The sequence below is a fragment of the Scyliorhinus torazame genome, chromosome 7, assembly GCF_047496885.1.
Source record: "Scyliorhinus torazame isolate Kashiwa2021f chromosome 7, sScyTor2.1, whole genome shotgun sequence".
In the NCBI taxonomy this organism is placed as follows: Eukaryota; Metazoa; Chordata; class Chondrichthyes; order Carcharhiniformes; family Scyliorhinidae; genus Scyliorhinus; species Scyliorhinus torazame.
Window position 1 is genome coordinate 293953212 of NC_092713.1, and position 26924 is coordinate 293980135.

General features: G+C 63.2%; 1 protein-coding gene across 1 annotated transcript in view; it reads left to right on the forward strand.

Moving 5' to 3' along the window:
• Positions 1–549: 549 nt before the first annotated feature.
• LOC140427102 (coiled-coil domain-containing protein 69-like) overlaps positions 550–26924 on the forward strand; it is a 94497-nt gene continuing 68122 nt past the window's right edge. Inside the window, exon 1 of the mRNA XM_072512616.1 lies at positions 550–710. Coding sequence (XP_072368717.1) covers positions 663–710 — 48 coding nt within the window. The 5' untranslated portion in view covers positions 550–662. The remainder of the gene's footprint in view (positions 711–26924) is intronic.

Sequence of the window (26924 nt, forward strand, 5' to 3'; positions counted from 1 at the left end):
TGCTTGAATTCTCTAATAAATTCTACTCCAGATAATTTGACCTTTAACCTTTCCACGGCCACTGTGGATTATGTACTTTTCCAGATAGAGGGCAATTTGCATTATTCTAAACGTTACATCATTGTTGATCTGATATTAACCCATAAATTCCTAATCCCTGCTAAGCTTTGGATCTGTATGAATTGACATTGACCACACGCGAACAGCAAAAGTGAAGTTGTGTCCCCTACACCCTGTAGTTGTAGTTCATTGAACGTAATCTTCAGCAACAGGCACATTCTGAGTCTTGAAGGGCACCTCCCACAATTGTTTCTTGTAATTGGAGACGTATAATAAATAAGCCACAGTTTTAACGTGTATTCAAAAAAGTTTCTGCTCTCAAAATGATGAAAATAACATTTACACTTCCGTGTCTCTGAGTTGTTTTCTTTAAAGTTACATGTCTGTTAAAGGCTGGGGCTTCAGGAGTTTTACAGCTTTCTGAAGGCATGTTCACTACAGGAAGTACGGTAACTCTAACTGCTAACCACAAGTTCAAACAGCAGACCCAGGGCTCAGTTCAAACCAATTGGGTTACTAAGTGCTGAAGGTTTAATGTTTCGCCGCCAGTGTTACAGACAGCAGGCTTTTCACAGGCAGATATCTGGCAGTAAGTCTGGAGAATGGGCAGCAGCAGCAGCAAGTTATGCTGCCGTAAATCTAGAAAGAAGGTAAGCCTCAGATTCCTTTATTCTGGGAATTTATTTCAATTGAGGAAGTCGAAAAAGCAAGCGTCTGTTGTTGGTCAATTGAATGCAACTCGTTACACTTCTCTGATTTCAGTTACCAACGAGCAGAAAATCTATGACAAGCATTGTCTTAAATGTTCACGAATCTGTCTGGGTGTTATCTGTCTGCCCAATTTATAGGTCCTCCTGCAGTATGTGTGAGAGCTGTATACAATAGGAATGTGCTAGCCACATTATTTCACGTGCTGTTTTTTTTTGATAGCAAGTCGAGCACCACAAGGTGCATCAAAAGATAGTAATCTGACAGGTGGTTTTAATTGACACTGAAGAAACTATCCCGTATATTTTTAAAATAAAGATCACCATTCTCTGCTTTAGTAACGGATGCTGACATTTTAAGAGATTGAAAGTGGATCCAACATTGGTTGTGAAGTTTCCTGTTTGCAGATATGTTAAAGAGGTAAGCCAAGCTCGATGAGTACAGATAAATAAAGGGCTCTAAATGAAGCCAATTAGTTTATTCAAACAGATTCTGGCGTGAAGCATGTGAAATTGGGGAGTTTAGAAACCAGTTAGCAAATAGTGATGGGAGTAAGAGGCAACTTCATCAAAGCTAGGTAACTCAGTCAGGTGACAAGGGGAAAGGAAGCAGTTCGACTTATTTAAAAAATGGAGGAAGAAGGGGTTCTGAATTAAAATCGATTAGGAAGCAATAAAGAGTTAGAGGATTTCATAAAATTTACAATGCAGAAGGAGGCCATTCGGCCCATCAAGTCTGCACCGGCCCTTGGAAAGGCCACCATACCCAAGCCACACCTCCACCCTATCCCCATAACCCAATAGCCCACCAAACCTTTTTGGACACTAAGGGCAATTTAGCGTGGCCAATCCACCTAATCTGCACATCTTTGGACTGTGGGAGGAAACCGGAGCACCCGGAGGAAACCTACGCACACACGGGAAGAACGCGCAGTCTCCGCACAGACAGTGACCCAAGCCGGAATCGAACCCGGGACCCTGGAGCTGTGAAGCAATTGTGCTAACCACTGTGCTGCCCCAGATGAAACCGGAATTCTACATTTGTAGCACCAAGTTTGGGACAAATGCTTCCTTGCAATTAAATCTACATTAATGTTTACATTTATTTTCAGATAAAAATGCACCATTTCCTTGTGACAAACTGGCTCTGAAGAACTTGAATTGTGGACTAAATTATTTCCGGACAAGGTATTATCTTGTCCTCATAGACGGTCCCATCCCCTGAAGCACAGCCCCTGGGATCTGGGTTCAATCCGCCCAAGGGTGACTGGCTGTGCGGAGTTTGCACTGTCCTCCCATGTATGCGTAGGTTTCCTGCGGGTGCTCTGGTTTCCTCCCACAGTCCAAAGATGTGGGGTTTAGGTGGAATGGCCACGGCAAGTTGCCCCTTAGTGTCCAAAAGGTTAGCTGGGATTACTGGGTAACTAGGTTAGGGTGGAGGTGTGGGCTTGGGCGGGGTGCTCTTTCCGGGTGCAGACTCAGTAGGCCGAATGGCCTCCTTCTGCCCTGCAGGGATTCTATGAATTTATAATTCACATCATCATGTGACCCATCATGGCCTCGCTTCACCCTGGAGGTTAAATTGGATCATTTCTGAAAATGGGCAGCAGGATTGTGATCAGCAGTGAATCCATGCCCATTGACGTTGCAGATAGGATGCCAACATCATGTTGCCTGTTCATTTCCATGGTTTCCTTGTGCAGCTAGTGTTTCCTGCACTGTTGATTGACTGCAAGCATCAGCAGGAAGGCCGAGGTCATAAGACATAGGAGCGGAAGTAAGGCCATTCGGCCCATCGAGTCCACTCCGCCATTCAATCATGGCTGATTTCAACTCCATTTACCCGCTCTCTCTCCATAACCCTTAATTCCTCGAGAAATCAAGAATTTATCAACTTCTGTCTCAAAGACACTCAACGTCCCGGCCTCCACCGCCCTCTGTGGCAATGAATTCCACAGACCCACCACTCTCTGGCTGAAGAAATTTCTCCTCATCTCTGTTCTAAAGTGACTCCCTTTTATTCTAAGGCTGTGCCCCCGGGTCCTAGTCCCCCCTGCTAATGGAAACAACTTCCCTACATCCACCCTATCTAAGCCATTCATTATCTTGTAAGTTTCTATTAGATCTCCCCTCAACCTCCTAAACTCCAATGAATATAATCCCAGGATCCTCAGACGTTCATCGTATGTTAGGCCTACCATTCCTGGGATCATCCGTGTGAATCTCCGCTGGACCCGCTCCAGTGCCAGTATGTCCTTCCTGAGGTCTCATACCTTGCACTACTTAAATCTATCCTGCACCTTTCCAAGAGGAGCTACCTTGTGGCTGGTGGTGTTGAGGTATTTCAGAACCTGAGATGTGCTGTGGAAGAATCAACAATGGTTGACCATTGGAGGGAGAGATGGGAAAGAGAGAGAAGGATCAGACACATGCAGTGCAGGAAGAAATTTAGTGATCTCACACGAGTTGTCAAGGTCCGGATTGAATTTTAAAAGGTTTATCCTACCAGCCTCACCACTGGACTCGTCCACCTCTCAATTCACTATTACACCCATCACCCACCCACCACTAACAATCAGGGCTCACATCTAATACTCGTATGTTATATTGCACCCTCGCACATTTTGAACTGTTGCATGCCTTGCATTCGAAGCTTGACCATACTGGCAGCTATTCATTCACGACAGCCACATGACTCGAACATATTGAACAATGCTCACTCATGCTATTCCCTCTTTCTTGGGGGACAAGATGATATACACTGAAGGAATTAACCCCTATGGAAGAGATAGTGCTGGTCATTTTGAGAAGGGGCATTCCTCAGAACCCTTCCGCTCCTCCTCCTCCCTCATCTAGTTGCTTGTCCTGCTCTGTGTGGCCTGTGCTTATTCTCCCATTCATGTTCAAAGCCAAGAGAAAGCCTTGCTCAGCACTTATGTCTGGAAGCAACTGGTTTGAAGTCACCAAAAAGTACTTCTGCAGCAGCCAAACCTTTCTCTGTAGAGTACTGAAACTTTAAACAAGAATGCAAGTGTACCCAAAATTCTGAGAATTGTAGCAATAGCTGAGATTTGGTAATAAGCTTGCAAGTAAATCAATGACCCCTTTAAATAGTGCCGGTGGAGAGTTTGTCATGCCAGTGAACTGTGTTCAGCTGTGTGGGGTTGATCGAGGCTGTAGAATTTCAAACTGGAAGTGTTGCATCTAAGGGCGTGATTCATTGGCCTCGTCCTGCCAGACGTGCTATCGGGACAAGGCTGTTGAATTTCGCAAGAGGCCTCCATCGGGAATCGCGACGCTCCAAACGTCTTGCGAGATTCAACGGAATCTTGTGAGGCTGTCGCAATCTGCATCCCGGTCTTGTTGGGCAAAATCCAGGCACGCCGTTTGGTTCATTTTAATATATGCGCGCCCAATTCAGCAGGGGCCTGGGATTCACCAGGCCAGCGAGGCCTCAACCGGATGCCGTTTGGTACTGGTTGACAAAGTTGAGAACCAGTCGGTGATGGCATCTCGCTGGGCAGCTGAGGCCTCCGGGTGGTCGGGACAGGGCAGCTTGGCACTGCCAGCCTGGCACTTTGGCACAACCACATGGGTACCCTGGCAATGTCATGCTGGCAGTGCCAAGGTTCCCAGTGCCAGGTGGTCCATGCCAGGAGTCTGGAGGGGCCTTGCCCATAAGAGGTTGGGGGAGCTCGAGGACCCAGGAAGAGGTAGGTTGGGTGAAGTGGGGGTCCTGAGACGGCGTTGAGGCCACTCTCCATCTGTATTCTTCGACATCGCTGCACTCTTCCAATTCTACCTTTTTGCTCATCCCTGATTTTCTTTGTAATAATAATAATCTTTTATAATCTTTATTCGTGTCACAAGTAGGCTTACATTAACACTGCAATGAATTTACTGTGAAAATCCCCCAGTCGCCACACTCTGGCGCCTGTTCGGGTACACTGAGAGAGAATTCAGAATGTCCAATTCACCTAACAAGCACGTCTTTTGGACTTGTGGGAGGAAACCAGAGGAAACCCACGCAAACACGGGGAGAAATTGCAGACTCCGGGAAGCCATGCCTTCAATTGCTGAGAGCCTAATCTCTCGAGTTTCCTCCCTGAATTTCTCTGCTGTTCTATTTCCCTCTCCTTCTTTAAAAAAACACTTTAAAACCTAACCCTTTAGTCACCTGAATGAATATCTCCTTAAATAAGAATGGAAATTTCCAGAAATGCTCAGCAGGTCAGGATTCAACTGTGGAGGATACAGAGTTAATGGCCAAAGTTCTCCAGTCATTGCGATTCAATTTCCTTGACGGCGTGGGGTGGTTACAATGGGAAATCCCATTGGCTAGCGGTGGAAAGATACAATCCCGCTGGTAGCAAACAGTGCAAGTCCGAGAAGTGCCCGGCTGACGGACCGCAGAATCCAGTCCCATGTTCTGGCCAATGGCCCTTCTCAGACCAGATACTCCCTGTCCTGTTGATATTTCCAGATTTTCTGCTTTATTTCAGATTTCCAGCATCTGCAGTATCTCATGTGGTTTGGTCTCAAGTTTTCTTTGATAATGCTCCTGTTATTTCTGTTTTGGATGATTTAATTCTGGACTCTATTTACTTCATCTCATCCTTCATCTCATCCTATTGATAGACCCTTCTATTCCTTTCACTGTCTTGTTTTTATATCTATCTATTGGTCTTAACCAATGTCTCCGTGACCATGCAATGTTCAGAGCAATCTTGTTTTTCTATTAATAACAAAGCAGGCTGTGACTAAGAAACCGCATGCAGTTCGAAATGGAAACTGTTTTGATACAGATAAACTTGGTGCTACACCCTTCCTAATAATTGTGTGCATAGATGATAGCTGAATAATGTGACTTTCTTAAGCTGACGCCCTTATCCAGGAGCACAATTGTCCTGCAAGTTGTGGCTTGTGATCATTGATGAACAACCTGTTTACAGAGAATATCACTCGCTGGTATTCAAATGATGGGTCAATTTAATATTAACAACTTTCCATCAGACACTCAGCTGCCTGGGAGTTTATTTTTATTTCAACTTGGGATCTATGCTCTGCTGGCTAGGCCATTCATTACCCACCCCTAATTGCCTTGGGATGGTGGTGGTCATTGGCTGGCATTTGTGCGGAGTGAACATTACTTGCCACTTATCAGCCCAGTCTGGATTGTATCCAGGTCTTGCTGCATGTTGGTACAGACTGCTTTAGTATCCAATGGAGTCACAAATGGAACTGAACACTGTGCACCCATCAGCAAGCAGCTCCACTCCTCATCTTCTGCTGAAGGAAAGCTTTAAGACATTACCCTCAGGCTCTCCTGCAGTGATGTCGGGACTGAAATGATTAGACTACAACAACCAGACCCTCTTCCTTTGTGCTAGGCATGACTCTACATATTGGAGAGCATTCGCCTGATTCCCATTGACTTTACTTTTGCTGGAGCTCCTTGATGCCACATTCAGTCAAAGACTACTTTAATGTTCAGGGCAGTTACTCTGAGGAATTTAACTCTTTCGTCCATATTTGCAGCACGGTAGCATTGTGGATAGCACAATTGCTTCACAGCTCCAGGGTCCCATGTTCGATTCCGGCTTGGGTCACTGTCTGTGCGGAGTCTGCACGTTCTCCCCGTGTGTGCGTGGGTTTCCTCCGGGTGCTCCGGTTTCCTCCCACAGTCCAAAGATGTGCAGGTTAGGTGGATTGGCCATGCTAAATTGCCCTTAGTGTCCAAAATTGCCCTTAGTGTTGGGTGGGGATACTGTGTTATGGGGATAGGGTAGGGTGCTCTTTCCAAGAGCCAGTGCAGACTCGATGGGCCGAATGGCCTCCTTCTGCACTGTAAATTCTATGATATTTGGACCAAGGATGTCTGGAGCCAGGTGACTGGCGGAACCCAAACTGAGCATCATTGAGCAGTGTACTCTGAGTAAGAACATGATCAACAACACCTTCCATCATTTTGCTGGTAATTGAGAGTAGATTGATGGTGGGTGGATGCAGGGAGATAATTGGCTGAGTGGATTTGTCCTGTTTCTTGTGGACAGCACGTACCAGAGTCATTTTCCAGTGTTGTAGCTGTACAGGAACAGCTCCGCTAGTGGCGTGGTTAGATCTGGAGCACAAGCCTTGCAAATACTTCAGCCTTTATGTGCTGGGGTCCCCCATCACTGAGGATGGACATGTTTGTGGAGTCTCCTCCTGCAATTTGGTGCTTAATTGTCCACCATCTTTCACAACTGGATGTGGCAGAACTCAGAGCTTTGACCTGATTCGTAGGTTGTGGCATCACTGAACTCTGCCTATACCGTGCTGTTTGCATTATTTGGCATGCATGTGATCCCGTGTTTTAGCTTCAATAGGTTGACGCCTTATTTTTAGGCATACCTGGAGCTGCTCCCCTGCACACTTCTTTGATCCAGGGTGGTCCCCTGGTGTGGTGGGAATGGTAATGGTGGTATATACCAAGCCATGTGGTTACAAGTTGTGTTGAATAGAGTTCTGCTGCTAATGAAGCCCAGTTCTGAAATGCTAGATCTGTTCTGAATCTAACCCATCCGGCATGGTGGCAGTGCCACACTGCATGATTAGGCATTCCTCAATGTGAAGTCGGGGCTTGGCCTCTACAAGGACCATGCAGTATTCACTTCTATCAGTATTGTCACAGATAGATGCATCTGCAACAGGTAAATTAACAAGAGGTACTAGGTTCCATCACTGCCTAGGCTCCATCGACAGATATGTCCCTCAGGGCTCAGCCAGCTCTGTCAGAAGTGGTGCTGCTGGACCACTCTTGGCGATGGACATTGAAGTCACACACCCAGTGTACATTTTGTGCCCTTACTACCCTCATCGCCTTTTTGTTGTGTATTCAACAAGGAGGAGGGCTGATTCATCAGCTGAGGGAGGGAAGTAGATGATAGAACAGCAGGAGGATCCCTTGCTTACTTTTGACTGGGTGCCTTGAGACATCATGGGTCTGGAGTCACTGTTATGAACTCCCAGGGTCCCTCCCTACTGACTGTATATGACTTTTACTGACTGTATATGACTTTGCCATCACCTCTGCTGAGTATGTGAGGTACGGTTTGGTGGGTTATGTCAGGCTGTTGCTTGGCTGCTCTGCGGGACTCTCTCAATTTTGTCTCATGTCCGCTGATGTTATTGATGGGGCTTTGCAGGGGTTCACTGGGCAGGATGTGCCTTTGTTGTTTTCTGTACCTGGATCCATCCGGGGTTGTCAGTCCAGTTTTATTCTTTTAACCTTTTCTCTCGCAGTTTGATGAAGTGCAGTGGCTTGCTGGACCATTTCAGAGGGCAGTTAAGAGTAACCACGTTTTGGTTCTGCGGTCAACATGTTAGTCAGACCAGTTAAGGACAGCATATTTCCTTCTCTGAAGGACATTACTGAACCAGCTGGGTTTTTACAACTGCCCGATAGTTTCTTGGTAATGTTTTATTCCAGGTTTATTAATTCAATTTAATTTCCCCCAGTGTCAAAGTGGGATATGAACTCATTAGTCTAGACCTTGCTCAATTGTACGAACAGTAGGCTGTTCAGCCCCTCAATCACGTTCCATCTACCATTCAATTAGATCATAGTTGATCGAAAATCAGTTGTCTAATCAGGAATGTCGGTCAGCAGCTCGTTTTGCAATTCTTTCACGGTCAAATTTAGAAAACTGAAAAACCAGAAGGGCCACACACTGAAGAATTGTACCAACCTGTTGTATCAACAAAGATGGACACATATATTCAAGAGCATCAATTCTTTCACCGTAACTGAAGTTGATACAAAGCTGAATCTTTTTGCCCAATTTGTTTCTTGGGGCAGGGTTAGGGTTCCCTAATTGCCCTTGAGAAAAGGATGGCAAACCACCTCCTTGAACAGTCCATATGTTGTGGATACACTACTGTGAGGTTAGGGGTCCCGAATATTGATCTTGGGCGCGATTCTCCGACCCCCCCACCGGGTCGGAGAATCGCCGTGGGCCGTCGTGAATCCCACCCCCCGCCGAATTCTCCAAAGGGAGAAAAGTCGGCGGGGCGTCAACCGCGCCGCACGCCTCGGGAGAATGGCACGAGGTGGGCGCGAGGCAATGGATTTCGGGGCTGCCAATATTCTCCCGTCCGGATGGGCCGAAGTAAATCAAACCACCTTCAAATTGGCGTCAACCAGTGCTCATGTGTTGACGCCGACCAGCGTGGAGGTGGGTGACGGCCTGGGGGGTTTGCGCTGAGGAGGTGATGGCGTGGCCGCAGTCTGTGTGTGGGGGAGAGGTGTGTGTAGGGTTGTGTGTGTATGTGTGTGCGGGGGGAGTGGGGGGGGGTTAGAGTGGGGTGGGCTCCGGGGGAGTGCCGGGCGGTGGGTTGAATGCCGGGGACGGGGAGGTGCGTGCCAGGGATGGGGCCGGTAGGGGGGGGGGGGGGGGTGCGTGCAGGTGAGGGGGACGGGGAGGTGCGTGCCGGGGAGGGGGACGGGGAGGTGCGTGCCGGGGAGGTGCGTGACGGAGAGGTGCGTGCAGGGGAGGGGGACGGGGAGGTGTGTGCAGGGGAGGGGGGACGGGGAGGTGCGTGCCGGGGAGGGGGACGGTAGGGGGGGGGGGGTGCGTGCAGGTGAGGGGGACGGGGAGGTGCGTGACGGGGAGGTGCGTGACGGGGAGGTGCGTGCCGGGGAGGTGCGTGCAGGGGAGGGGGACGGGGAGGTGCGTGCAGGGGAGGGGGACGGGGAGGTGCGTGCCGGGGAGGGGGACGGGGAGGTGCGTGCCGGGGAGGGGGACGGGGAGCTGCGTGCCGGGGAGGGGGACGGGGGGAGGTGCGTGCAGGGGAGGGGGACGGGGAGGTGCGTGCCGGGAGGGGGACGGGTAGGTGCGTGCCAGGGATGTGGACTGGGAGGTGCGGGACGGGGGGGGGGGGGCGGGGGGAGAGGTGCGGGATGGCAGGGGTGCGTGCCGGGGAGGGGGGCGGGGAGGTCCGTGCCGGGGAGTGGGGGTGCGAGGGCAAGTGTTTGTCCAACGGCCAGGTGGCAGCCTCCAACAGTCGCGCCCATGCGGTCCATGCCACCTGGCTGGGTTGAGGAAGGGGTATGGGCAATGATGACATGTTCCCCCCCCCCCCCCCCCCGGGCAGGCCGTCATGTTTTCCGATCATCCAGCGATGTTGGCCGCCGTGGCAGCAGCCACTAATGTCCATGTTGCCCTGGATGAGGAGGAGGAGCGTGCCAGAGAGGCGGCGCAGGCTGCCGCAGCGGGGCAGGTGGCAGCCGCCCAGGCTGGAGGGACACCTGACCGACAGGACGAGGAGGGGGAGGAGGACGTCGCGGCCCCACGGCAACGGAGGCACCCGAGGGCGCCCCGTGTGTACCGGCCCCGGCAGTCATACCAGGACCTCACGGACCGGGAATGCAGGAGGAGACTCCGGATGAGCCGGGAAACCGTGGCACACATCTGGCACACCTGTCACCGTGTGGCACTGGCGGGGGGCACCCTCTCCCCGTGTCCGTCAAGGTTACGGTGGCCCTGATCGTTTATGCAACGGGGTCATTCTAGGCGCCAGGTGGGGACCTGTCCGGCATATCGCAGGGATCGGTGCATCGGTGCATCCGGGCAGTGACAGATGCCCTATATGCCATGGCGCACCGCTACATCCGCTTCCCTGTGGACTGGGCCAGCCAAGATGCCCGGGCCGTGGGCTTCTCTGCCGTGGCCGGGTTCCCCATGGTCCAGGGCGCGATCGATGGGATGCACGTCGCCGTGCGGCCACCTGCAGATAACAGGGCCGTGTTCACCAATAGGAAGGGGACCTATTCGATGAACATACAGGTGGTCTGCGACCACCGCATGAGGATCCTGCACGTCTGCGCCCGTTACCCGGGCAGTGTACACGACTCATACGTGTTGTCGCGGTCATACATCACCGGCATGTACGACCTAAATCAAACCACCTTTAAATCGGCGTCAACCAGTGCTCATGGTTGACGCCGACCAGCGTGGAGGTGGGTGGCGGCCTGGGGGGTTGGCCGCTGGAGAGGCGATGGCGTGGCCGCAGTCTGTGTGTGTGTGTGTGTGTGCGAGGGGGGATTAGAGTGGGGTGGGCTCTGGGGGAGTGCCGGGAGGGGGGGGGGTGAGTGCCACGGCCTGGGAGGTGCATGCCGGGGATGGGGCCGGGGGGGTACGTGCCGGGGATGGGGCCGGGGGAGGTGCGTGCCGGGGAGGGGGATGGGGAGGTAGTGCCGGGGATGGGGCCGGGGGGACGGGGTGGTGCGTGCCGGGGGGTGGGGCGGGGGAGGTGCGTGCCGGTGAGGGGGACGGGGGAGGGGTGTGCCGGGGAGGGGGATGGGGGAGGTGCGTGCCGGGGATGGGGATGGGGACGGGGAGGTGCGTGCCGGTGGGGGGGGGGAAGGGGTGGTGCGTGCCGGGGGGGGGGGGGGGGCGGGAGAGGTGCGTGCCGGTGAGGGGGACGGGGGAGGGGTGTGCCGGGGAGGGGGATGGGGGAGGTGCGTGCCGGGGATGGGGACGGGGGAGGTGCATGCCGGGGATGGGGATGGGGACGGGGGAGGTGCGTGATGGGGATGGGGATGGGGGAGGTGCGTGCCGGGGATGGGGATGGGGATGGGGGAGGTGCGTGCCGGGGACGGGGATGGGGACGGGGGAGGTGCGTGCCGGGGAGGGGGACGGGGAGGTGCGTGCCGGGGAGGGGGACGGGGGAGGTGCGTGCCGGGGAGGGGGACGGGGGAGGTGCGTGCCGGGGAAGGGGGACGGGGGAGGTGCGTGCCGGGGAGGGGGACGGGGGAGGTGCGTGCCGGGGAGGGGGACGGGGGAGGTGCGTGCTGGGGAAGGGGGACGGGGAGGTGCGTGCCGGGGAGGGGGACGGGGGAGGTGCGTGCCGGGGAGGGGGACGGGGGAGGTGCGTGCCGGGGAGGGGGACGGGGGAGGTGCGTGCCGGGGAGGGGGACGGGGGAGGTGCGTGCCGGGGAGGGGGACGGGGGAGGTGCGTGCCGGGGAGGGGGACGGGGGAGGTGCGTGCCGGGGAGGGGGACGGGGGAGGTGCGTGCCGGGGAGGGGGACGGGGGAGGTGCGTGCCGGGGAGGGGGACGGGGAGGTGCGTGCCGGGGAGGGGGACGGGGGAGGTGCGTGCCGGGGAGGGGGACGGGGAGGTGCGTGCCGGGGAGGGGGACGGGGGAGGTGCGTGCCAGGGAGGGGGACGGGGAGTTGCGTGCCGGGGAGTTGCGTGCCGGGGAGGGGGACGGGGATGGGGAGGTGCGTGCCGGGGAGTGGGACGGGGAGCTGCGTGCCGGGGAGGGGGACGGGGAGCTGCGTGCCGGGGAGGGGGACGGGGAGTTGCGTGCCGGGGAGGGGGACGGGGAGGTGCGTGCCGGGGAGGGGGACGGGGAGGTGCGTGCCGGGGAGGGGGACGGGGAGGTGCGTGCCGGGGAGGTGCGTGCCGGGAGGGGGACGGGGAGGTGCGTGCCGGGGAGGGGGACGGGGAGGTGCGTGCCGGGGAGGGTGACGGGGACGGGGGTTGCGTGCGGGGGAGGGGGACGGGGAGGTGCGTGCCGGGGAGGGGGACGGGGAGGTGCGTGCCGGGGAGGGGGACGGGGAGGTGCGTGCCGGGGAGGGGGACGGGGAGGTGCGTGCCGGGGAGGGGGACGGGGAGGTGCGCGCCGGGGAGGGGGACGGGGAGGTGCGTGCCGGGGAGGTGCGTGCCGGGGAGGGGGACGGGGAGGTGCGTGCCGGGGAGGGGGACGGGGAGGTGCGTGCCGGGGAGGGGGACGGGGAGGTGCGTGCCGGGGAGGGGGACGGGGAGGTGCGTGCCGGGGAGGGGGACGGGGTGGTAGTGCCGGGGAAGGGGACGGGGTGGTAGTGCCGGGGAGGGGGACGGGGAGGTGCGTGCCAGGGAGGGGGACGGGGGAGGTGCGTGCCAGGGAGGGGGATGGGGAGTTGCGTGCCGGGGAGTTGCGTGCCGGGGAGGGGGACGGGGAGGGGGACGGGGAGCTGCGTGCTGGGGAGGGGGACGGGGAGTTGCGTGCCGGGGAGGGGGACGGGGAGTTGCGTGCCGGGGAGGGGGACGGGGAGGTGCGTGCCGGGGAGGGTGACGGGGACGGGGAGGTGCGTGCCGGGGAGGGTGACGGGGACGGGGGTTGCGTGCGGGGGAGGGGGACGGGGAGGTGCGTGCGGGGGAGGGGGACGGGGAGGTGCGTGCCGGGGAGGGGGACGGGGAGGTGCGTGCCGGGGAGGGGGACGGGGAGGTGCGTGCCGGGGAGGGGGACGGGGAGGTGCGTGCCGGGGAGGGGGACGGGGAGGTGCGTGCCGGGGAGGGGGACGGGGAGGTGCGTGCCGGGGAGGGGGACGGGGAGGTGCGTGCCGGGGAGGGGGACGGGGTGGTAGTGCCGGGGAAGGGGACGGGGTGGTAGTGCCGGGGAGGGGGACGGGGAGGTGCGTGCCGGGGAGGGGGACGGGGGAGGTGCGTGCCGGGGAGGGGGACGGGGGGGGTGCGTGCCGGGGAGGGGGACGGGGAGGTGCGTGCCGGGGAGGGGGACGGGGAGGTGCGTGCCGGGGAGGGGGACTGGGAGGTGCGTGCCGGGGAGGGGGACGGGGGAGGTGCGTGCCAGGGAGGGGGACGGGGAGTTGCGTGCCGGGGAGTTGCGTGCCGGGGAGGGGGACGGGGATGGGGAGGTGCGTGCCGGGGAGGGGGACGGGGAGCTGCGTGCCGGGGAGGGGGACGGGGAGCTGCGTGCCGGGGAGGGGGACGGGGAGTTGCGTGCCGGGGAGGGGGACGGGGAGGTGCGTGCCGGGGAGGGGGACGGGGAGGTGCGTGCCGGGGAGGGGGACGGGGAGGTGCGTGCCGGGGAGGGGGACGGGGAGGTGCGTGCCGGGAGGGGGACGGGGAGGTGCGTGCCGGGGAGGGGGACGGGGAGGTGCGTGCCGGGGAGGGTGACGGGGACGGGGGTTGCGTGCGGGGGAGGGGGACGGGGATGTGCGTGCCGGGGAGGGGGACGGGGAGGTGCGTGCCGGGGAGGGGGACGGGGAGGTGCGTGCCGGGGAGGGGGACGGGGAGGTGCGTGCCGGGGAGGGGGACGGGGAGGTGCGTGCCGGGGAGGGGGACGGGGAGGTGCGTGCCGGGGAGGGGGACGGGGAGGTGCGTGCCGGGGAGGGGGACGGGGAGGTGCGTGCCGGGGAGGGGGACGGGGAGGTGCGTGCCGGGGAGGGGGACGGGGAGGTGCGTGCCGGGGAGGGGGACGGGGAGGTGCGTGCCGGGGAGGGGGACGGGGAGGTGCGTGCCGGGGAGGGGGACGGGGAGGTGCGTGCCGGGGAGGGGGACGGGGTGGTGGTGCCGGGGAAGGGGACGGGGTGGTAGTGCCGGGGAGGGGGACGGGGGAGGTGCATGCCAGGGAGGGGGATGGGGAGTTGCGTGCCGGGGAGTTGCGTGCCGGGGAGGGGGACGGGGAGCTGCGTGCCGGGGAGGGGGACGGGGAGTTGCGTGCCGGGGAGTGGGACGGGGAGTTGCGTGCCGGGGAGGGGGACGGGGAGGTGCGTGCCGGGGAGGGGGACGGGGAGGTGCGTGCCAGGGAGGGGGACGGGGAGGTGCGTGCCGGGAGGGGGACGGGGAGGTGCGTGCCAGGGAGGGGGACGGGGAGGTGCGTGCCGGGGAGGGTGACGGGGACGGGGGTTGCGTGCGGGGGAGGGGGACGGGGAGGTGCGTGCCGGGGAGGGGGACGGGGTGGTGGTGCCGGGGAAGGGGACGGGGTGGTAGTGCCGGGGAGGGGGACGGGGAGGTGCGTGCCGGGGAGGGGGACGGGGGAGGTGCATGCCAGGGAGGGGGATGGGGAGTTGCGTGCCGGGGAGTTGCGTGCCGGGGAGGGGGACGGGGAGGGGGACGGGGAGGTGCGTGCCGGGGAGGGGGACGGGGAGCTGCGTGCCGGGGTAGGGGGACGGGAGTGCCGTGCCGGGAGGGGACGGGGAGGTGCGTGCGGGAGGGGGACGGGGCAGGTGCGTGACGAGTGCGTGCCGGAGGGACGGGAGCGTTGCGTGCCGGGGAGGGACGGGATGCGGGGAGGGGACGGGAGGTGCGTGCCGGGAGGGGGACGGGGAGGTGCGTGCCGGGGAGGGGGACGGGAGGTGCGTGCCGGGGAGGGGGACGGGGAGGTGCGTGCCGGGGAGGGGGACGGGGAGGTGCGTGCCGGGGAGGGGGACGGGGAGGTGCGTGCCGGGGAGGGGGACAGGGAGGTGCGTGCCGGGGAGGGGGACGGGGAGGTGCGTGCCGGGAGGGGGACGGGGAGGTGCGTGCCGGGGAGGGGGACGGGGAGGTGCGTGCCGGGGAGGGTGACGGGGACGGGGAGGTGCGTGCCGGGGAGGGTGACGGGGACGGGGGTTGCGTGCGGGGGAGGGGGACGGGGAGGTGCGTGCGGGGGAGGGGGACGGGGAGGTGCGTGCCGGGGAGGGGGACGGGGAGGTGCGTGCCGGGGAGGGGGACGGGGAGGTGCGTGCCGGGGAGGGGGACGGGGAGGTGCGTGCCGGGGAGGGGGACGGGGAGGTGCGTGCCGGGGAGGGGGACGGGGAGGTGCGTGCCGGGGAGGGGGACGGGGAGGTGCGTGCCGGGGAGGGGGACGGGGAGGTGCGTGCCGGGGAGGGGGACGGGGTGGTAGTGCCGGGGAAGGGGACGGGGTGGTAGTGCCGGGGAGGGGGACGGGGAGGTGCGTGCCGGGGAGGGGGACGGGGGAGGTGCGTGCCGGGGAGGGGGACGGGGGGGGGTGCGTGCCGGGGAGGGGGACGGGGAGGTGCGTGCCGGGGAGGGGGACGGGGGAGGTGCGTGCCGGGGAGGGGGACGGGGAGGTGCGTGCCGGGGAGGGGGACGGGGGAGGTGCGTGCCAGGGAGGGGGACGGGGAGTTGCGTGCCGGGGAGTTGCGTGCCGGGGAGGGGGACGGGGATGGGGAGGTGCGTGCCGGGGAGGGGGACGGGGAGCTGCGTGCCGGGGAGGGGGACGGGGAGCTGCGTGCCGGGGAGGGGGACGGGGAGTTGCGTGCCGGGGAGGGGGACGGGGAGTTGCGTGCCGGGGAGGGGGACGGGGAGGTGCGTGCCGGGGAGGGGGACGGGGAGGTGCGTGCCGGGGAGGGGGACGGGGAGGTGCGTGCCGGGGAGGGGGACGGGGAGGTGCGTGCCGGGGAGGGGGACGGGGAGGTGCGTGCCGGGAGGGGGACGGGGAGGTGCGTGCCGGGGAGGGGGACGGGGAGGTGCGTGCCGGGGAGGGTGACGGGGACGGGGGTTGCGTGCGGGGGAGGGGGACGGGGAGGTGCGTGCCGGGGAGGGGGACGGGGTGGTGCGTGCCGGGGAGGGGGACGGGGTGGTAGTGCCGGGGAGGGGGACGGGGAGGTGCGTGCCGGGGAGGGGGACGGGGAGGTGCGTGCCGGGGAGGGGGACGGGGAGGTGCGTGCCGGGGAAGGGGACGGGGTGGTAGTGCCGGGGAAGGGGCCGGGGGTTGTGCATGCCGGGGAGGGGGCCGGGGGGGGGGTGCGTGCCGGGGATGGGGACGGGGGTTGTGCGTGCCGGGGAGGGGGCCGGGGGGGGTGCGTGCCGGGGATGGGGACGGGGAGGTGCGTGCCGGGGATGGGGACGGGGAGGTGCGTGCCGGGGAGGGGGCCGGGGGGGGTGCGTGCCGGGGATGGGGGCGGGGAGGTGCGTGCCGGGGATGGGGACGGGGAGGTGCGTGCCGGGGAGGGGGACGGGGAGGTGCGTGCCGGGGAGGGGGACGGAGAGGTGCGTGCCGGGGAGGGGGACGGGGAGGTGCGTGCCGGGGAGGGGGACGGGGAAGTGCGTGCCGGGGAGGGGGACGGAGAGGTGCGTGCCGGGGAGGGGGCCGGGGAGGTGCGTGCCGGGGAGGGGGCCGGGGAGGTGTGTGCCGGGGAGGGGGACGGGGAGGTGCGTGCTGGCGGGGGGGGGGGACGGGGAGGTGCGTGCCGGGGAGGGGGACGGGGAGGTGCGTGCCGGGGAGGGGGACGGGGAGGTGCGTGCCGGGGAGGGGGACGGGGAGGTGCGTGCCGGGGAGGGGGACGGGGAGGTGCGTGCTGGGGAGGAGGGGGCGGGGGGGGGGGGGGGAGGTGCATGCTGGGGTACGGGACGGGGGGGACGGACGGCGAGGTGCGTGCCGGGGAGGGGGACGGGGAGGTGGGGGACGGGCGGTGGAGATGGGGAGCTGCGGGACGGGCGGGTGGGATGGGGAGGTGCGGCACGACGGGGGTGGGAGGGGGACGGGCGGCGGGTTGGGGAGGTGCGGGACGGCGGGGGGATGGGGAGGTGCGGGACGGGTGGGGGGTGTGACGGGGAGGTGCGTGACGGGGAGGTGCGTGCCGGGGAGGGGGACGGGGAGGTGCGTGCCGGGGAGGTGCGTGCCGGGGGAGGGGGGCATGGGGAGGTGCGTGCCGGGGATGGGGACGGGGGGGACGGGGGGGGGGGGGGGGGGGAGGTAGTGCCGGGGATGGGGTGGGAGGGGGGGTGCGTGCCGGGGAGGGGGACGGGGAGGTGCGTGCCGGGGAGGGGGACGGGGTGGTGCGTGCCGGGGAGGGGGACGGGGAGGTGCGTGCCGGGGAGGGGTACGGGGAGGTGCGTGCCGGGGAGGGGGACGGGGAGGTGCGTGCCGGGGAGGGTGACGGGGACGGGGAGGTGCGTGCCGGGGAGGGTGACGGGGACGGGGGTTGCGTGCGGGGGAGGGGGACGGGGAGGTGCGTGCCGGGGAGGGGGACGGGGAGGTGCGTGCCGGGGAGGGGGACGGGGAGGTGCGTGCCGGGGAGGGGGACGGGGAGGTGCGTGCCGGGGAGGGGGACGGGGAGGTGCGTGCCGGGGAGGGGGACGGGGAGGTGCGTGCCGGGGAGGGGGACGGGGAGGTGCGTGCCGGGGAGGGGGACGGGGAGGTGCGTGCCGGGGAGGGGGACGGGGAGGTGCGTGCCGGGGAGGGGGACGGGGAGGTGCGTGCCAGGGACGGGGAGGTGCGTGCCGGGGAGGGGGACGGGGAGGTGCGTGCCGGGGAGGGGGACGGGGAGGTGCGTGCCGGGGAGGGTGCCGGGGAGGGGGACGGGGAGGTGCGTGCCAGGGAGGGGGACAGGGAGGTGCGTGCCGGGGAGGGGGACGGGGAGGTGCGTGCCGGGGAGGGGGACAGGGAGGTGCGTGCCGGGGAGGGGGACGGGGAGGTGCGTGCCGGGGAGGGGGACGGGGAGTTGCGTGCCGGGGAGGGGGACGGGGAGGTGCGTGCCGGGGAGGGGGACGGGGAGGTGCGTGCCGGGGAGGGGGACGGGGAGGTGCGTGCCGGGGAGGGGGACGGGGAGGTGCGTGCCGGGGAGGGGGACGGGGAGGTGCGTGCCGGGGAGGGGGACGGGGAGGTGCGTGCCGGGGAGGGGGACGGGGAGGTGCGTGCCGGGGAGGGGGACGGGGAGGTGCGTGCCGGGGAGGGGGACGGGGAGGTGCGTGCCGGGGAGGGGGGGTGGCGGGTGGGGGTGAGGTTCGTGCCGGGGGGAGCTGCATGCCGGGGTGCGGGGGGGGGGGGACGGACGGGGAGGTGCGTGCCGGGGGGACGGACGGACGGATGGGGAGGTGCGCGCCGGATTGGGGGACGGGGAGGTGCGGGACGGGCGGGGGGGATGGGGAGGTGCGGGACGACGGGGTTGGGAGGGGGACGGGAGGGGGTATGGGGAGGTGAGGGACGCCGGGGGTGGGAGGGGGACGGGCGGGGGGATGGGGAGGTGCGGGACGACGGGGTTGGGAGGGGGACGGGCGGGGGGATGGGGAGGTGCGGGACAGCGGGGGTGGGAGGGGGACGGGCGGGGGGGATGGGGACGTGTGAGGGGACTGGGAGATACGGGACGGCAGGGGGATGGGGAGGTGCGGGACGGGGGGTGGGTGCGACGGGGAGGTGCGTGCCGGGGTGGACGGGGGAACGGGGTGGTGCGTGGCGGGGGGAGGTGCGTGCCGGGGATGGGGGCGGGGAGGTGCGTGCCGGGGAGGGGGACGGGGAGTTGCGTGCCGGGGAGGGGGACGGGGAGGTGCGTGCCGGGGAGGGGGACGGGGAGGTGCGTGCCGGGGAGGGGGACGGGGAGGTGCGTGCCGGGGAGGGGGACGGGGAGGTGCGTGCCGGGGAGGGGGACGGGGAGGTGCGTGCCGGGGAGGGGGACGGGGAGGTGCGTGCCGGGGAGGGGGACGGGGAGGTGCGTGCCGGGGAGGGGGACGGGGAGGTGCGTGCCGGGGAGGGGGACGGGGAGGTGCGTGCCGGGGAGGGGGACGGGGAGTTGCGTGCCGGGGAGGGGGACGGGGAGGTGCGTGCCGGGGAGGGGGACGGGGAGGTGCGTGCCGGGGAGGGGGACGGGGAGGTGCGTGCCGGGGAGGGGGACGGGGAGGTGCGTGCCGGGGAGGGGGACGGGGAGGTGCGTGCCGGGGAGGGGGACGGGGAGGTGCGTGCCGGGGAGGGGGACGGGGAGGTGCGTGCCGGGGAGGGGGACGGGGAGGTGCGTGCCGGGGAGGGGGACGGGGAGGTGCGTGCCGGGGAGGGGGACGGGGAGTTGCGTGCCGGGGAGGGGGACGGGGAGGTGCGTGCCGGGGAGGGGGACGGGGAGGTGCGTGCCGGGGAGGGGGACGGGGAGTTGCGTGCCGGGGAGGGGGACGGGGAGTTGCGTGCCGGGGAGGGGGACGGGGAGGTGCGTGCCGGGGAGGGGGACGGGGAGGTGCGTGCCGGGGAGGGGGACGGGGAGGTGCGTGCCGGGGAGGGGGACGGGGAGGTGCGTGCCGGGGAGGGGGACGGGGAGGTGCGTGCCGGGGAGGTGCGTGCCGGGGAGGGGGACGGGGAGGTGCGTGCCGGGGAGGGGGACGGGGAGGTGCGTGCCGGGGAGGGGGACCGGGAGGTGCGTGCCGGGGAGGGGGACGGGGAGGTGCGTGCCGGGGAGGGGGACGGGGAGGTGCGTGCCGGGGAGGGGGACGGGGAGGTGCGTGCCGGGGAGGGGGACGGGGGAGGTGTGTGCCGGGGAGGGGGACGGGGAGGTGCGTGCCGGGGAGGGGGACGGGGAGGTGCGTGCTGGGGAGGAGGGGGCGGGCGGGGGGGGAGGTGCATGCTGGGGTACGGGACGGGGGGGACGGACGGCGAGGTGCGTGCCGGGAGGGGGACGGGGAGGTGGGGGACGGGCGGTGGAGATGGGGAGCTGCGGGACGGGCAGGTGGGATGGGGACGGGCGGCGGGTTGGGGAGGAGCGGGACGGCGGGGGCATGGGGAGGTGGGGAGGTGCGGGACGGAGGGGGACGGGGACGGGGAGGGGAGGGGCGGGGGGATCGGGAGGTGCGGGGCGGCGATGGGGTGGTGTTGACGGGGAGGTGCGTGCCGGGTATGGGGAAGGGGAGGTGCGGGACGGGTGGGGGGGGGGGGTGGTGATGGGGAGGTGCAGGACGGGGAGGTGCGGGGGGGGCGCGGGACAGCGGGGGCGCGTGCCGGGGAGGGGGACGGCGGGGGCGCGTGCCGGGGAGGGGGGCGGCGGGGGTGCGTGCCGGGGAGGGGGACGGCGGGGGCGCGTGCCGGGGAGGGGGACGGGGAGGTGCGTGCCGGGGAGGGGGGGTGCGAAGGCAAGTGAGTTTGTCCACCTGGCCAGGTGCCAGCCTCCAACAGTCGTGCCCATGCGGTCCATGCCACCTGGCTGGGTTGAGGAGGGGGTATGGGCAATGATGACATGTCGTCATGTTTTCCGGTCAGCCAGCGATGTTGGCCGCCGTGGCGGCAGCCGCTAATGTCCACGTTGCCCTGGATGAGGAGGAGGAGGAGGAGGAGCGTGCCAGAGAGGCGGCGCAGGCTGCTGCAGAGGGGCAGGCGGCAGCCGCCCAGGCTGGAGGGACACCTGACCGACAGGACGAGGAGGGGAGGAGGACGTCGCGGCCCCACAGCAACGGAGGCACCCGAGGACGCCCCGTGTGTACCGGCCCCGGCTGTCGTACCAGGACCTCACGGACCGGGAATGCAGGAGGCGACTCCGGGTGAGCTGGGAAACCGTGGCACACATCTGCCACCTGCTGGCACACCTGTCACCGCGTGGCACTGGCGGGGGACACCCTCTCCCCGTGTCCGTCCAGGTTACGGTGGCCCTGAACGTTTATGCAACGGGGTCATTCCAGGCGCCAAGTGGGGACCTGTCCGGCATATCGCAGACATCGGTGCACCGGTGCATCCGGGCAGTGACAGATGCCCTATATGCCATTGCGCACCACGACATCCGCTTCCCTGTGGACCGGGCCAGCCAAGATGCCCGGGCCGTGGGCTTCCCTGCCGTGGCCGGGTTCCCCATGGTCCAGGGCGCGATTGATGGGATGCACGTCGCCGTGCGGCCACCTGCAGATAACAGGGCCGTGTTCACCAATAGGAAGGGGACCTATTCGATGAACATACAGGTGGTCTGCGACCACCGCATGAGGATCCTGCACGTCTGCGCCCGTTACCCGGGCAGTGTACACGACTCATACTTGTTGTCACGGTCATACATCACCGGCATGTACGAGGGACGCCATCCCCGGCTGAGGGGCTGGTTGCTGGGCGACAGGGGCTACCCATTGCAATCGTGGCTGATGACGCCTATACAGAGGCCACGCAATGAGGCGGAGAACCGCTACAATGATGCCCATGTAGCAACAAGGGGTGTGATAGAGAGGTGCTTTGGGCTGCTAAAGATGCGTTTCAGGTGCCTGGACCTCTCTGGGGGCGCCCTCCAGTACCGGTCGGATAGGGTCGGCTGCATCATTGTGGTGTGCTGCATCCTGCACAACATAGCCCAGCAGAGGGGCGATGTGCCGCAGGCAGAGGAGGGCGGAGTGGAGGAGCAGCAGGAAGAGGTTCAGTCCTCCCCAGATGAGGGGGATGGGGGCAATGGTCAGGGCAGACAGGCTAGACACGGGCGGGTGGTTGTCCACCGTTACCGGCTGGGCCAGCGGGCACGGGACAGGCTGATAGCCGCCCGCTTCACTGACTAGATGGGCGTGGGAATCGCGTAGTATGGCCACAGACCGCACACCATGGCAACACCCGACCACCCACACCCCCCACCCAGCACCCTCACCCCCCACCCCACCCCCATGCACCCCCCCCCATTGCCGATCCACCTGCGGCACAACTGCCGTGCTCACACAGTTGCCGGTGGACGCGTGTCTATTGCAGGCCATGGAGGATGATGACAACCCGCCCTGCGATGAGCTCCTGGCTCCACATCTTTGGACAATGTCTGACCCATGGCCACAGTACCACCATCCACCCGGACCATCCCTGCATGCGGCTGTGACACTGCAGCGCACGGTCCTGTCCTCTGCCTGGGGGGATGTTGATGGCAGCCCAGGGGGAAGGGGGCAGACTCACCTGGGGCTGAAGTAAGACCACCCCTCACACACACACTTGCGCTCAACGTACATGACGCCCCCGCACGCTTTGGACAGAGCACAAAGGCAGCTTCTGTAGGTGTAACATTGACTTTAATAACAAAAGCAGTTCATTCACGTGCCCTAGCCCCTAAAACTCATCTGTGCCCTGCAACCGTGCCAACTTACTCGTGTCTAATTGTTTGGCCCTACGGGCCCTTTGACTACGTCTACGTGGTTCCCCAGACGGTACAGCAGAACTGGAGGTGGACTCCTGTGATTCCTGCCCTCTGACATGGGATCCCTTTGGCGGCCGTTTCCTGGGGCGCCCTGGTCTAGATGGGCCAGGCTGCGGCCCGGGCGACTGGATGGCGAGCTGCCAGCCTGTCCTGCCCGTTGCCCACCCGATGCACCTGGGACGGAAGGGGGGGGGGGAGCCCAAGGTGTTGAGGTGTTCCGGGACCTCTCCTACAATGGGACCCGGAACGGGCCCCAGCACCTCCTCCTCCCTCAGGGTGCCCGATGGCCCCCAGGCCTCTACATGGGTGGGGGATGCGAACGGACTGGCCATTGGACGCCCCCCCGACATCTGGCGCTGCCAGTCCTGGAGGCCTGTGCTGGTATCGACAGGGGTCTGCAGGTTTGCAGCCATGGAGCCCAGGGGATTGGCAAACCCTGTCTGTGACTGCGACGCCGGCTGGCACATGGGCAATGGCGCCGATGCCCTCAGCGATTGCCTGCTGAGACTGGGCCATGGCCTTACGAGACTGTGCCACGGAGTTGAGCCCCTCTGCCATCTGCCGCTGGCGCTGGCTCATGGCCTCCTGTGAGAGGGCAGCCATGTCCTGGGCCACAGACGCCGCCTGCACGGAAAGCCCCAGGCCTCGCAACCGCTCCCCATGTCTGACACCGTCGCACCCATTGTCTCCATCGCGGACGCCACCCGTGCGGTGTCGGCCTGGGTGGCACGCGTGACCGGCACCACTGTCAGCTCCTGGACGTGGGTGGACTCCTCCACCTGCGACTGCAGCCGCCGCAAGCCGGCCGTCACCTTCTTCGCTCGTCCCAGGTTCGGTGGTTGCATCGGACCTATGTGTGGGTGTGGTAACTCCAGAAACCCGGGATCCATCTGGGCGGCAGATGTTCGCATGCGCCAGGATGCCCTCCGACCTCCCGGCCCCTCTGCTGCTCCTACCTCCACCTGCTGTACCGGGACAGCTGTGTTGTGCGCACCAGTGAGTGCACCAGACACCTCATCACTAAAGTGCCCAACCGAGGTGAGCGTCTCTGCGATGGGGGGTGTTGGTGACAGCAGTGGCGTTGTGTTGTGCGCATCGTCCCACTCTGGGTCCATGGCACTTTGGGGTGGCAGTTCGTCTCCACCCATCCAATCTGTGTCACTGTCCTGTATTTCATTTTCCCGGGTAGGGGTGTCCTCGGTTGTGGTTTTGTGGCTCGGCTATGACGGGGGCCTGTGGCTGCCCCTCTCGTCGCTGGGGGACACACGCCTGCGTTGCCGCACCCGTGCGTCATCTCCCTGTTGCTCCAGGTCTCTCCGTCTCCCGTGGTCTCCGAGGGGCATCATGCGGGCGTCGCGTGCCAGAGGGTCCAGGTCTCTCCGTCTCCCGTGGTCTCCGAGGGGCATCATGCGGGCGTCGCGTGCTAGAGGGTCCGGGTCTCTCTGTATCCCGTGGTGTCCGAGGGGCATCATGCGGGCGTCTCGAGCCAGAGGGTCTGTCTCTCTCCGTATCCCGTGGCCTCCGAGGGGCATCGTGCGGGCGGTCTGCATCTGCGAGGATGGGTGCTTCGACGTTTGCTCCTGCGATACACAATGAAGCATGCATGGTTAGAAACGCAGGCGGTGATCAGCTGATATGGGGGAGGGGGGTGGATATGGGGGAGGGGGGGGATATGGGGGAGGGGGGGGGGGATATGGGGGACGGGGGGGAGATATGGGGGAGGGGGGGGAGAGATATGGGGGAGGGGGGGGATATGGGGGAGGGGGGGGGATATGGGGGAGGGGGGGGAGATATGGGGGAGGGGGGGGAGATATGGGGGAGGGGGGGGGAGATATGGGGGAGGGGGGGGGAGATATGGGGGAGGGGGGGGAGATATGGGGGAGGGGGGGAGATATGGGGGAGGGGGGGGAGATATGGGGGAGGGAGTATATGGGGACGGGCTGTCGGTGGCTCACTTGCTGCTGGGCCCCCGACCTCTGCATCGGCAACCTCCCGGTCCTCAGGTCCGCCAGCCAGTTCCAGGGCCCTTTCCTCATGTTCGGTCAGTGGCCTCTCATCAGCTGGGCCTCCTCCAGTCCTCACATGCTCCCTATTGTTGTGTGCGCGCTTATCCTGTGTGGGGGGGCTCCCTGGTGTTGTGTGTGCGCTTCTCCTGTGGGGGGGTGGGGGGGGCAGGGGTAAAAGGCAACCGTGTTAGACAGGTACATGAATGCATGCCATCGGTTGCGCGTGTATTGCAGAGGTTAAGGTTAGGGCTGGATTCACTTGGGGGATATGGGGGGAGGGGGGAGGGATATGGGGGGAGGGGGGATATGGCGGGAGGGGGGATATGGGGGGAGGGAGGGATGGGGGGGGGGCGCTCACCCTGGCTGCCCTGACGAGGTCGTTCACCTTCTTGTGGCACTGGGTGCCTGTCCGTGGTGTCAGGGCCACAGCGCTGACGGCCTCTGCCACCTCCCTCCACAGACGCCGGCTGTGGCGTGGGGCGACTCTGCGGCCGTGTCCGGGATACAGGGCCTCCTTCTTCTGCTCCACTGCTTCCAGGAGCGCCTCAATGTCGCGGGACTGGAACCTCGGAGCTGAGCGGCGGGCGGCCATCCGGTCGGGTCTTCTGGTCGGGTGGGGGGGAGCAGCGCGTCTTTTGAGCCGCCACACCGTGCGGCGTGCATGATGCCGAACGGCGTGAACCACATGAGCCAGCGCGAATAGCGTCACACCGCTGCTAGCTCATTCCGGGCCGGAGAATTAGCCACGTTTGGGGCGGCGCGATGCAAGTGTGATTCGTGCCGTTCGGCGGACATCGCGCCGATATCGGAGAATCTCGCCCCTGATGTCAGTGAAGGAACGGTGACATATTTCCAAGTCAGGATGATGTGTGTGGCTTGGGGTGAATTTGTAGGTGATGGCATCCCTGTGCATTGTTGGAGATGGCAATTGTCTGGCACTTGGTGTGGCGCAAAGGAATCCAGCAGTCCTGTCGATGTTTCCCCATCACTTCACTGAGCAGAGGTCTTGTGGCTCAGTAATTAGTGTCGCTGCCGACAAGGCAGCAGTTTTGGGTTCAAACCTCATTCCAGGACTCCTTGGCAAGGAAAGGAGGGCTGATGACTCAGTTCACCACATTGATAATCAGCCTGCTCATCCTCCCAGAACTTCCCCACTATTCCCCAAAGGAGACAAACGTGTGTGAAGATATGAAAAAAATAAACTATCACTTGGCTGAACTCTATTTCAGCAGTTTTACACCTCAACAACTTGCATCAATGTTAAAGAAATGGTGTAGGGTGTGTAGGAAAGCATGTTCACAGCAGCATTACCGCAGACATCAGATTGTAGCAATAACTAAAGAGGGCACAAATGTTACAGCAACTGTGGTGAAGATTGGAAAACACTGGGTGAAATTTAGCAGAGTGGCGCAGCCGTCGGGCAAATGTCATGGAAGCCGTCGGCCTCCAGGGAGACCTCCTATGCCATATTTTTTGGGACTTAGTTAAAAGCAGTGAAGGGGCAGGGCCCATGGCATCATGTTGGTGGGCACCCTGCCAGCAAACTAATTTTTAAAATCGGGAATGGGGCACCCCAATACAGACAATTAAAAATAGAACCCACCCCCACAGAACACACTGCACCCCCCCCCCCCCCCCAACTGTGGAAACACACCCACAGGATGCCCAACCCCAACCCCCACAGAACACCGACCTACGCAACACCTCCCCTACTGAGCACCCCACTCCCACAGATCACCCTCTTGGAGCTGCCCATTAACACTACCTAGGCACTGCCCCTGGCACTTTTTGCACCACACTTGTTTTAAATCCAGAGCTGTGCTAGAAGAGCACGTGAAGCAACAGCACACTTCATCGAACCACAAATGTAAATATTTTTTTGTTTCCAAGCAATGACTTTTTGATTGTCTCTGCTGAGTTGATAGCATGTTTGTGCACATTTCTGCTATGCAGTTGTGTCACCGCACTGGAATTATGTTTGGTGTGCCAGAGAGAAAATGGTTTTACACATTGTTAATCGGCTTTTTCATAGGGCTGTGGTGAAACTGACCTGAATTTCACTCCTTCCAGGGGACCGAAGAGTGCTTCTGTCTGCTGGCTGAACTCCACTGAGACCTCGGTCCGTTTTCTTGTGTCGGGGTTACAGGACAGCCCCTCAGCAGAATTCCCCAGCACCAAGAGGGAACTGAAGTAAAAGTTGTGCTGGTGAAAGATAACGATGAGAGAATTGTCAATGTTAAAGTGGAAGACCTGCTCCAAAGATCCGAAATCTGAATTGAGTCTTGATATGATATCCATGTGGAGCCTAAGCCGAGAGAAAGGTGGCCTCTATTTTATTGTACCCCTCCAAAAGTAACATCCTTGGGCCTTGCGCCACTGCCTCAGTGAATACTGCCACCTCTATTCTGGCAGCCCATGGGGTCAGCAGTATCAGAAGTGCAAGGCAGGGAAATCATGCAAACTCCATCTCCTTAACATCATTTGCAAGGGGTGGAGCAGTGCTTAAAAGTTAAGGCTGATGGCCGTCCCTGTTGGAATGTAGGGAT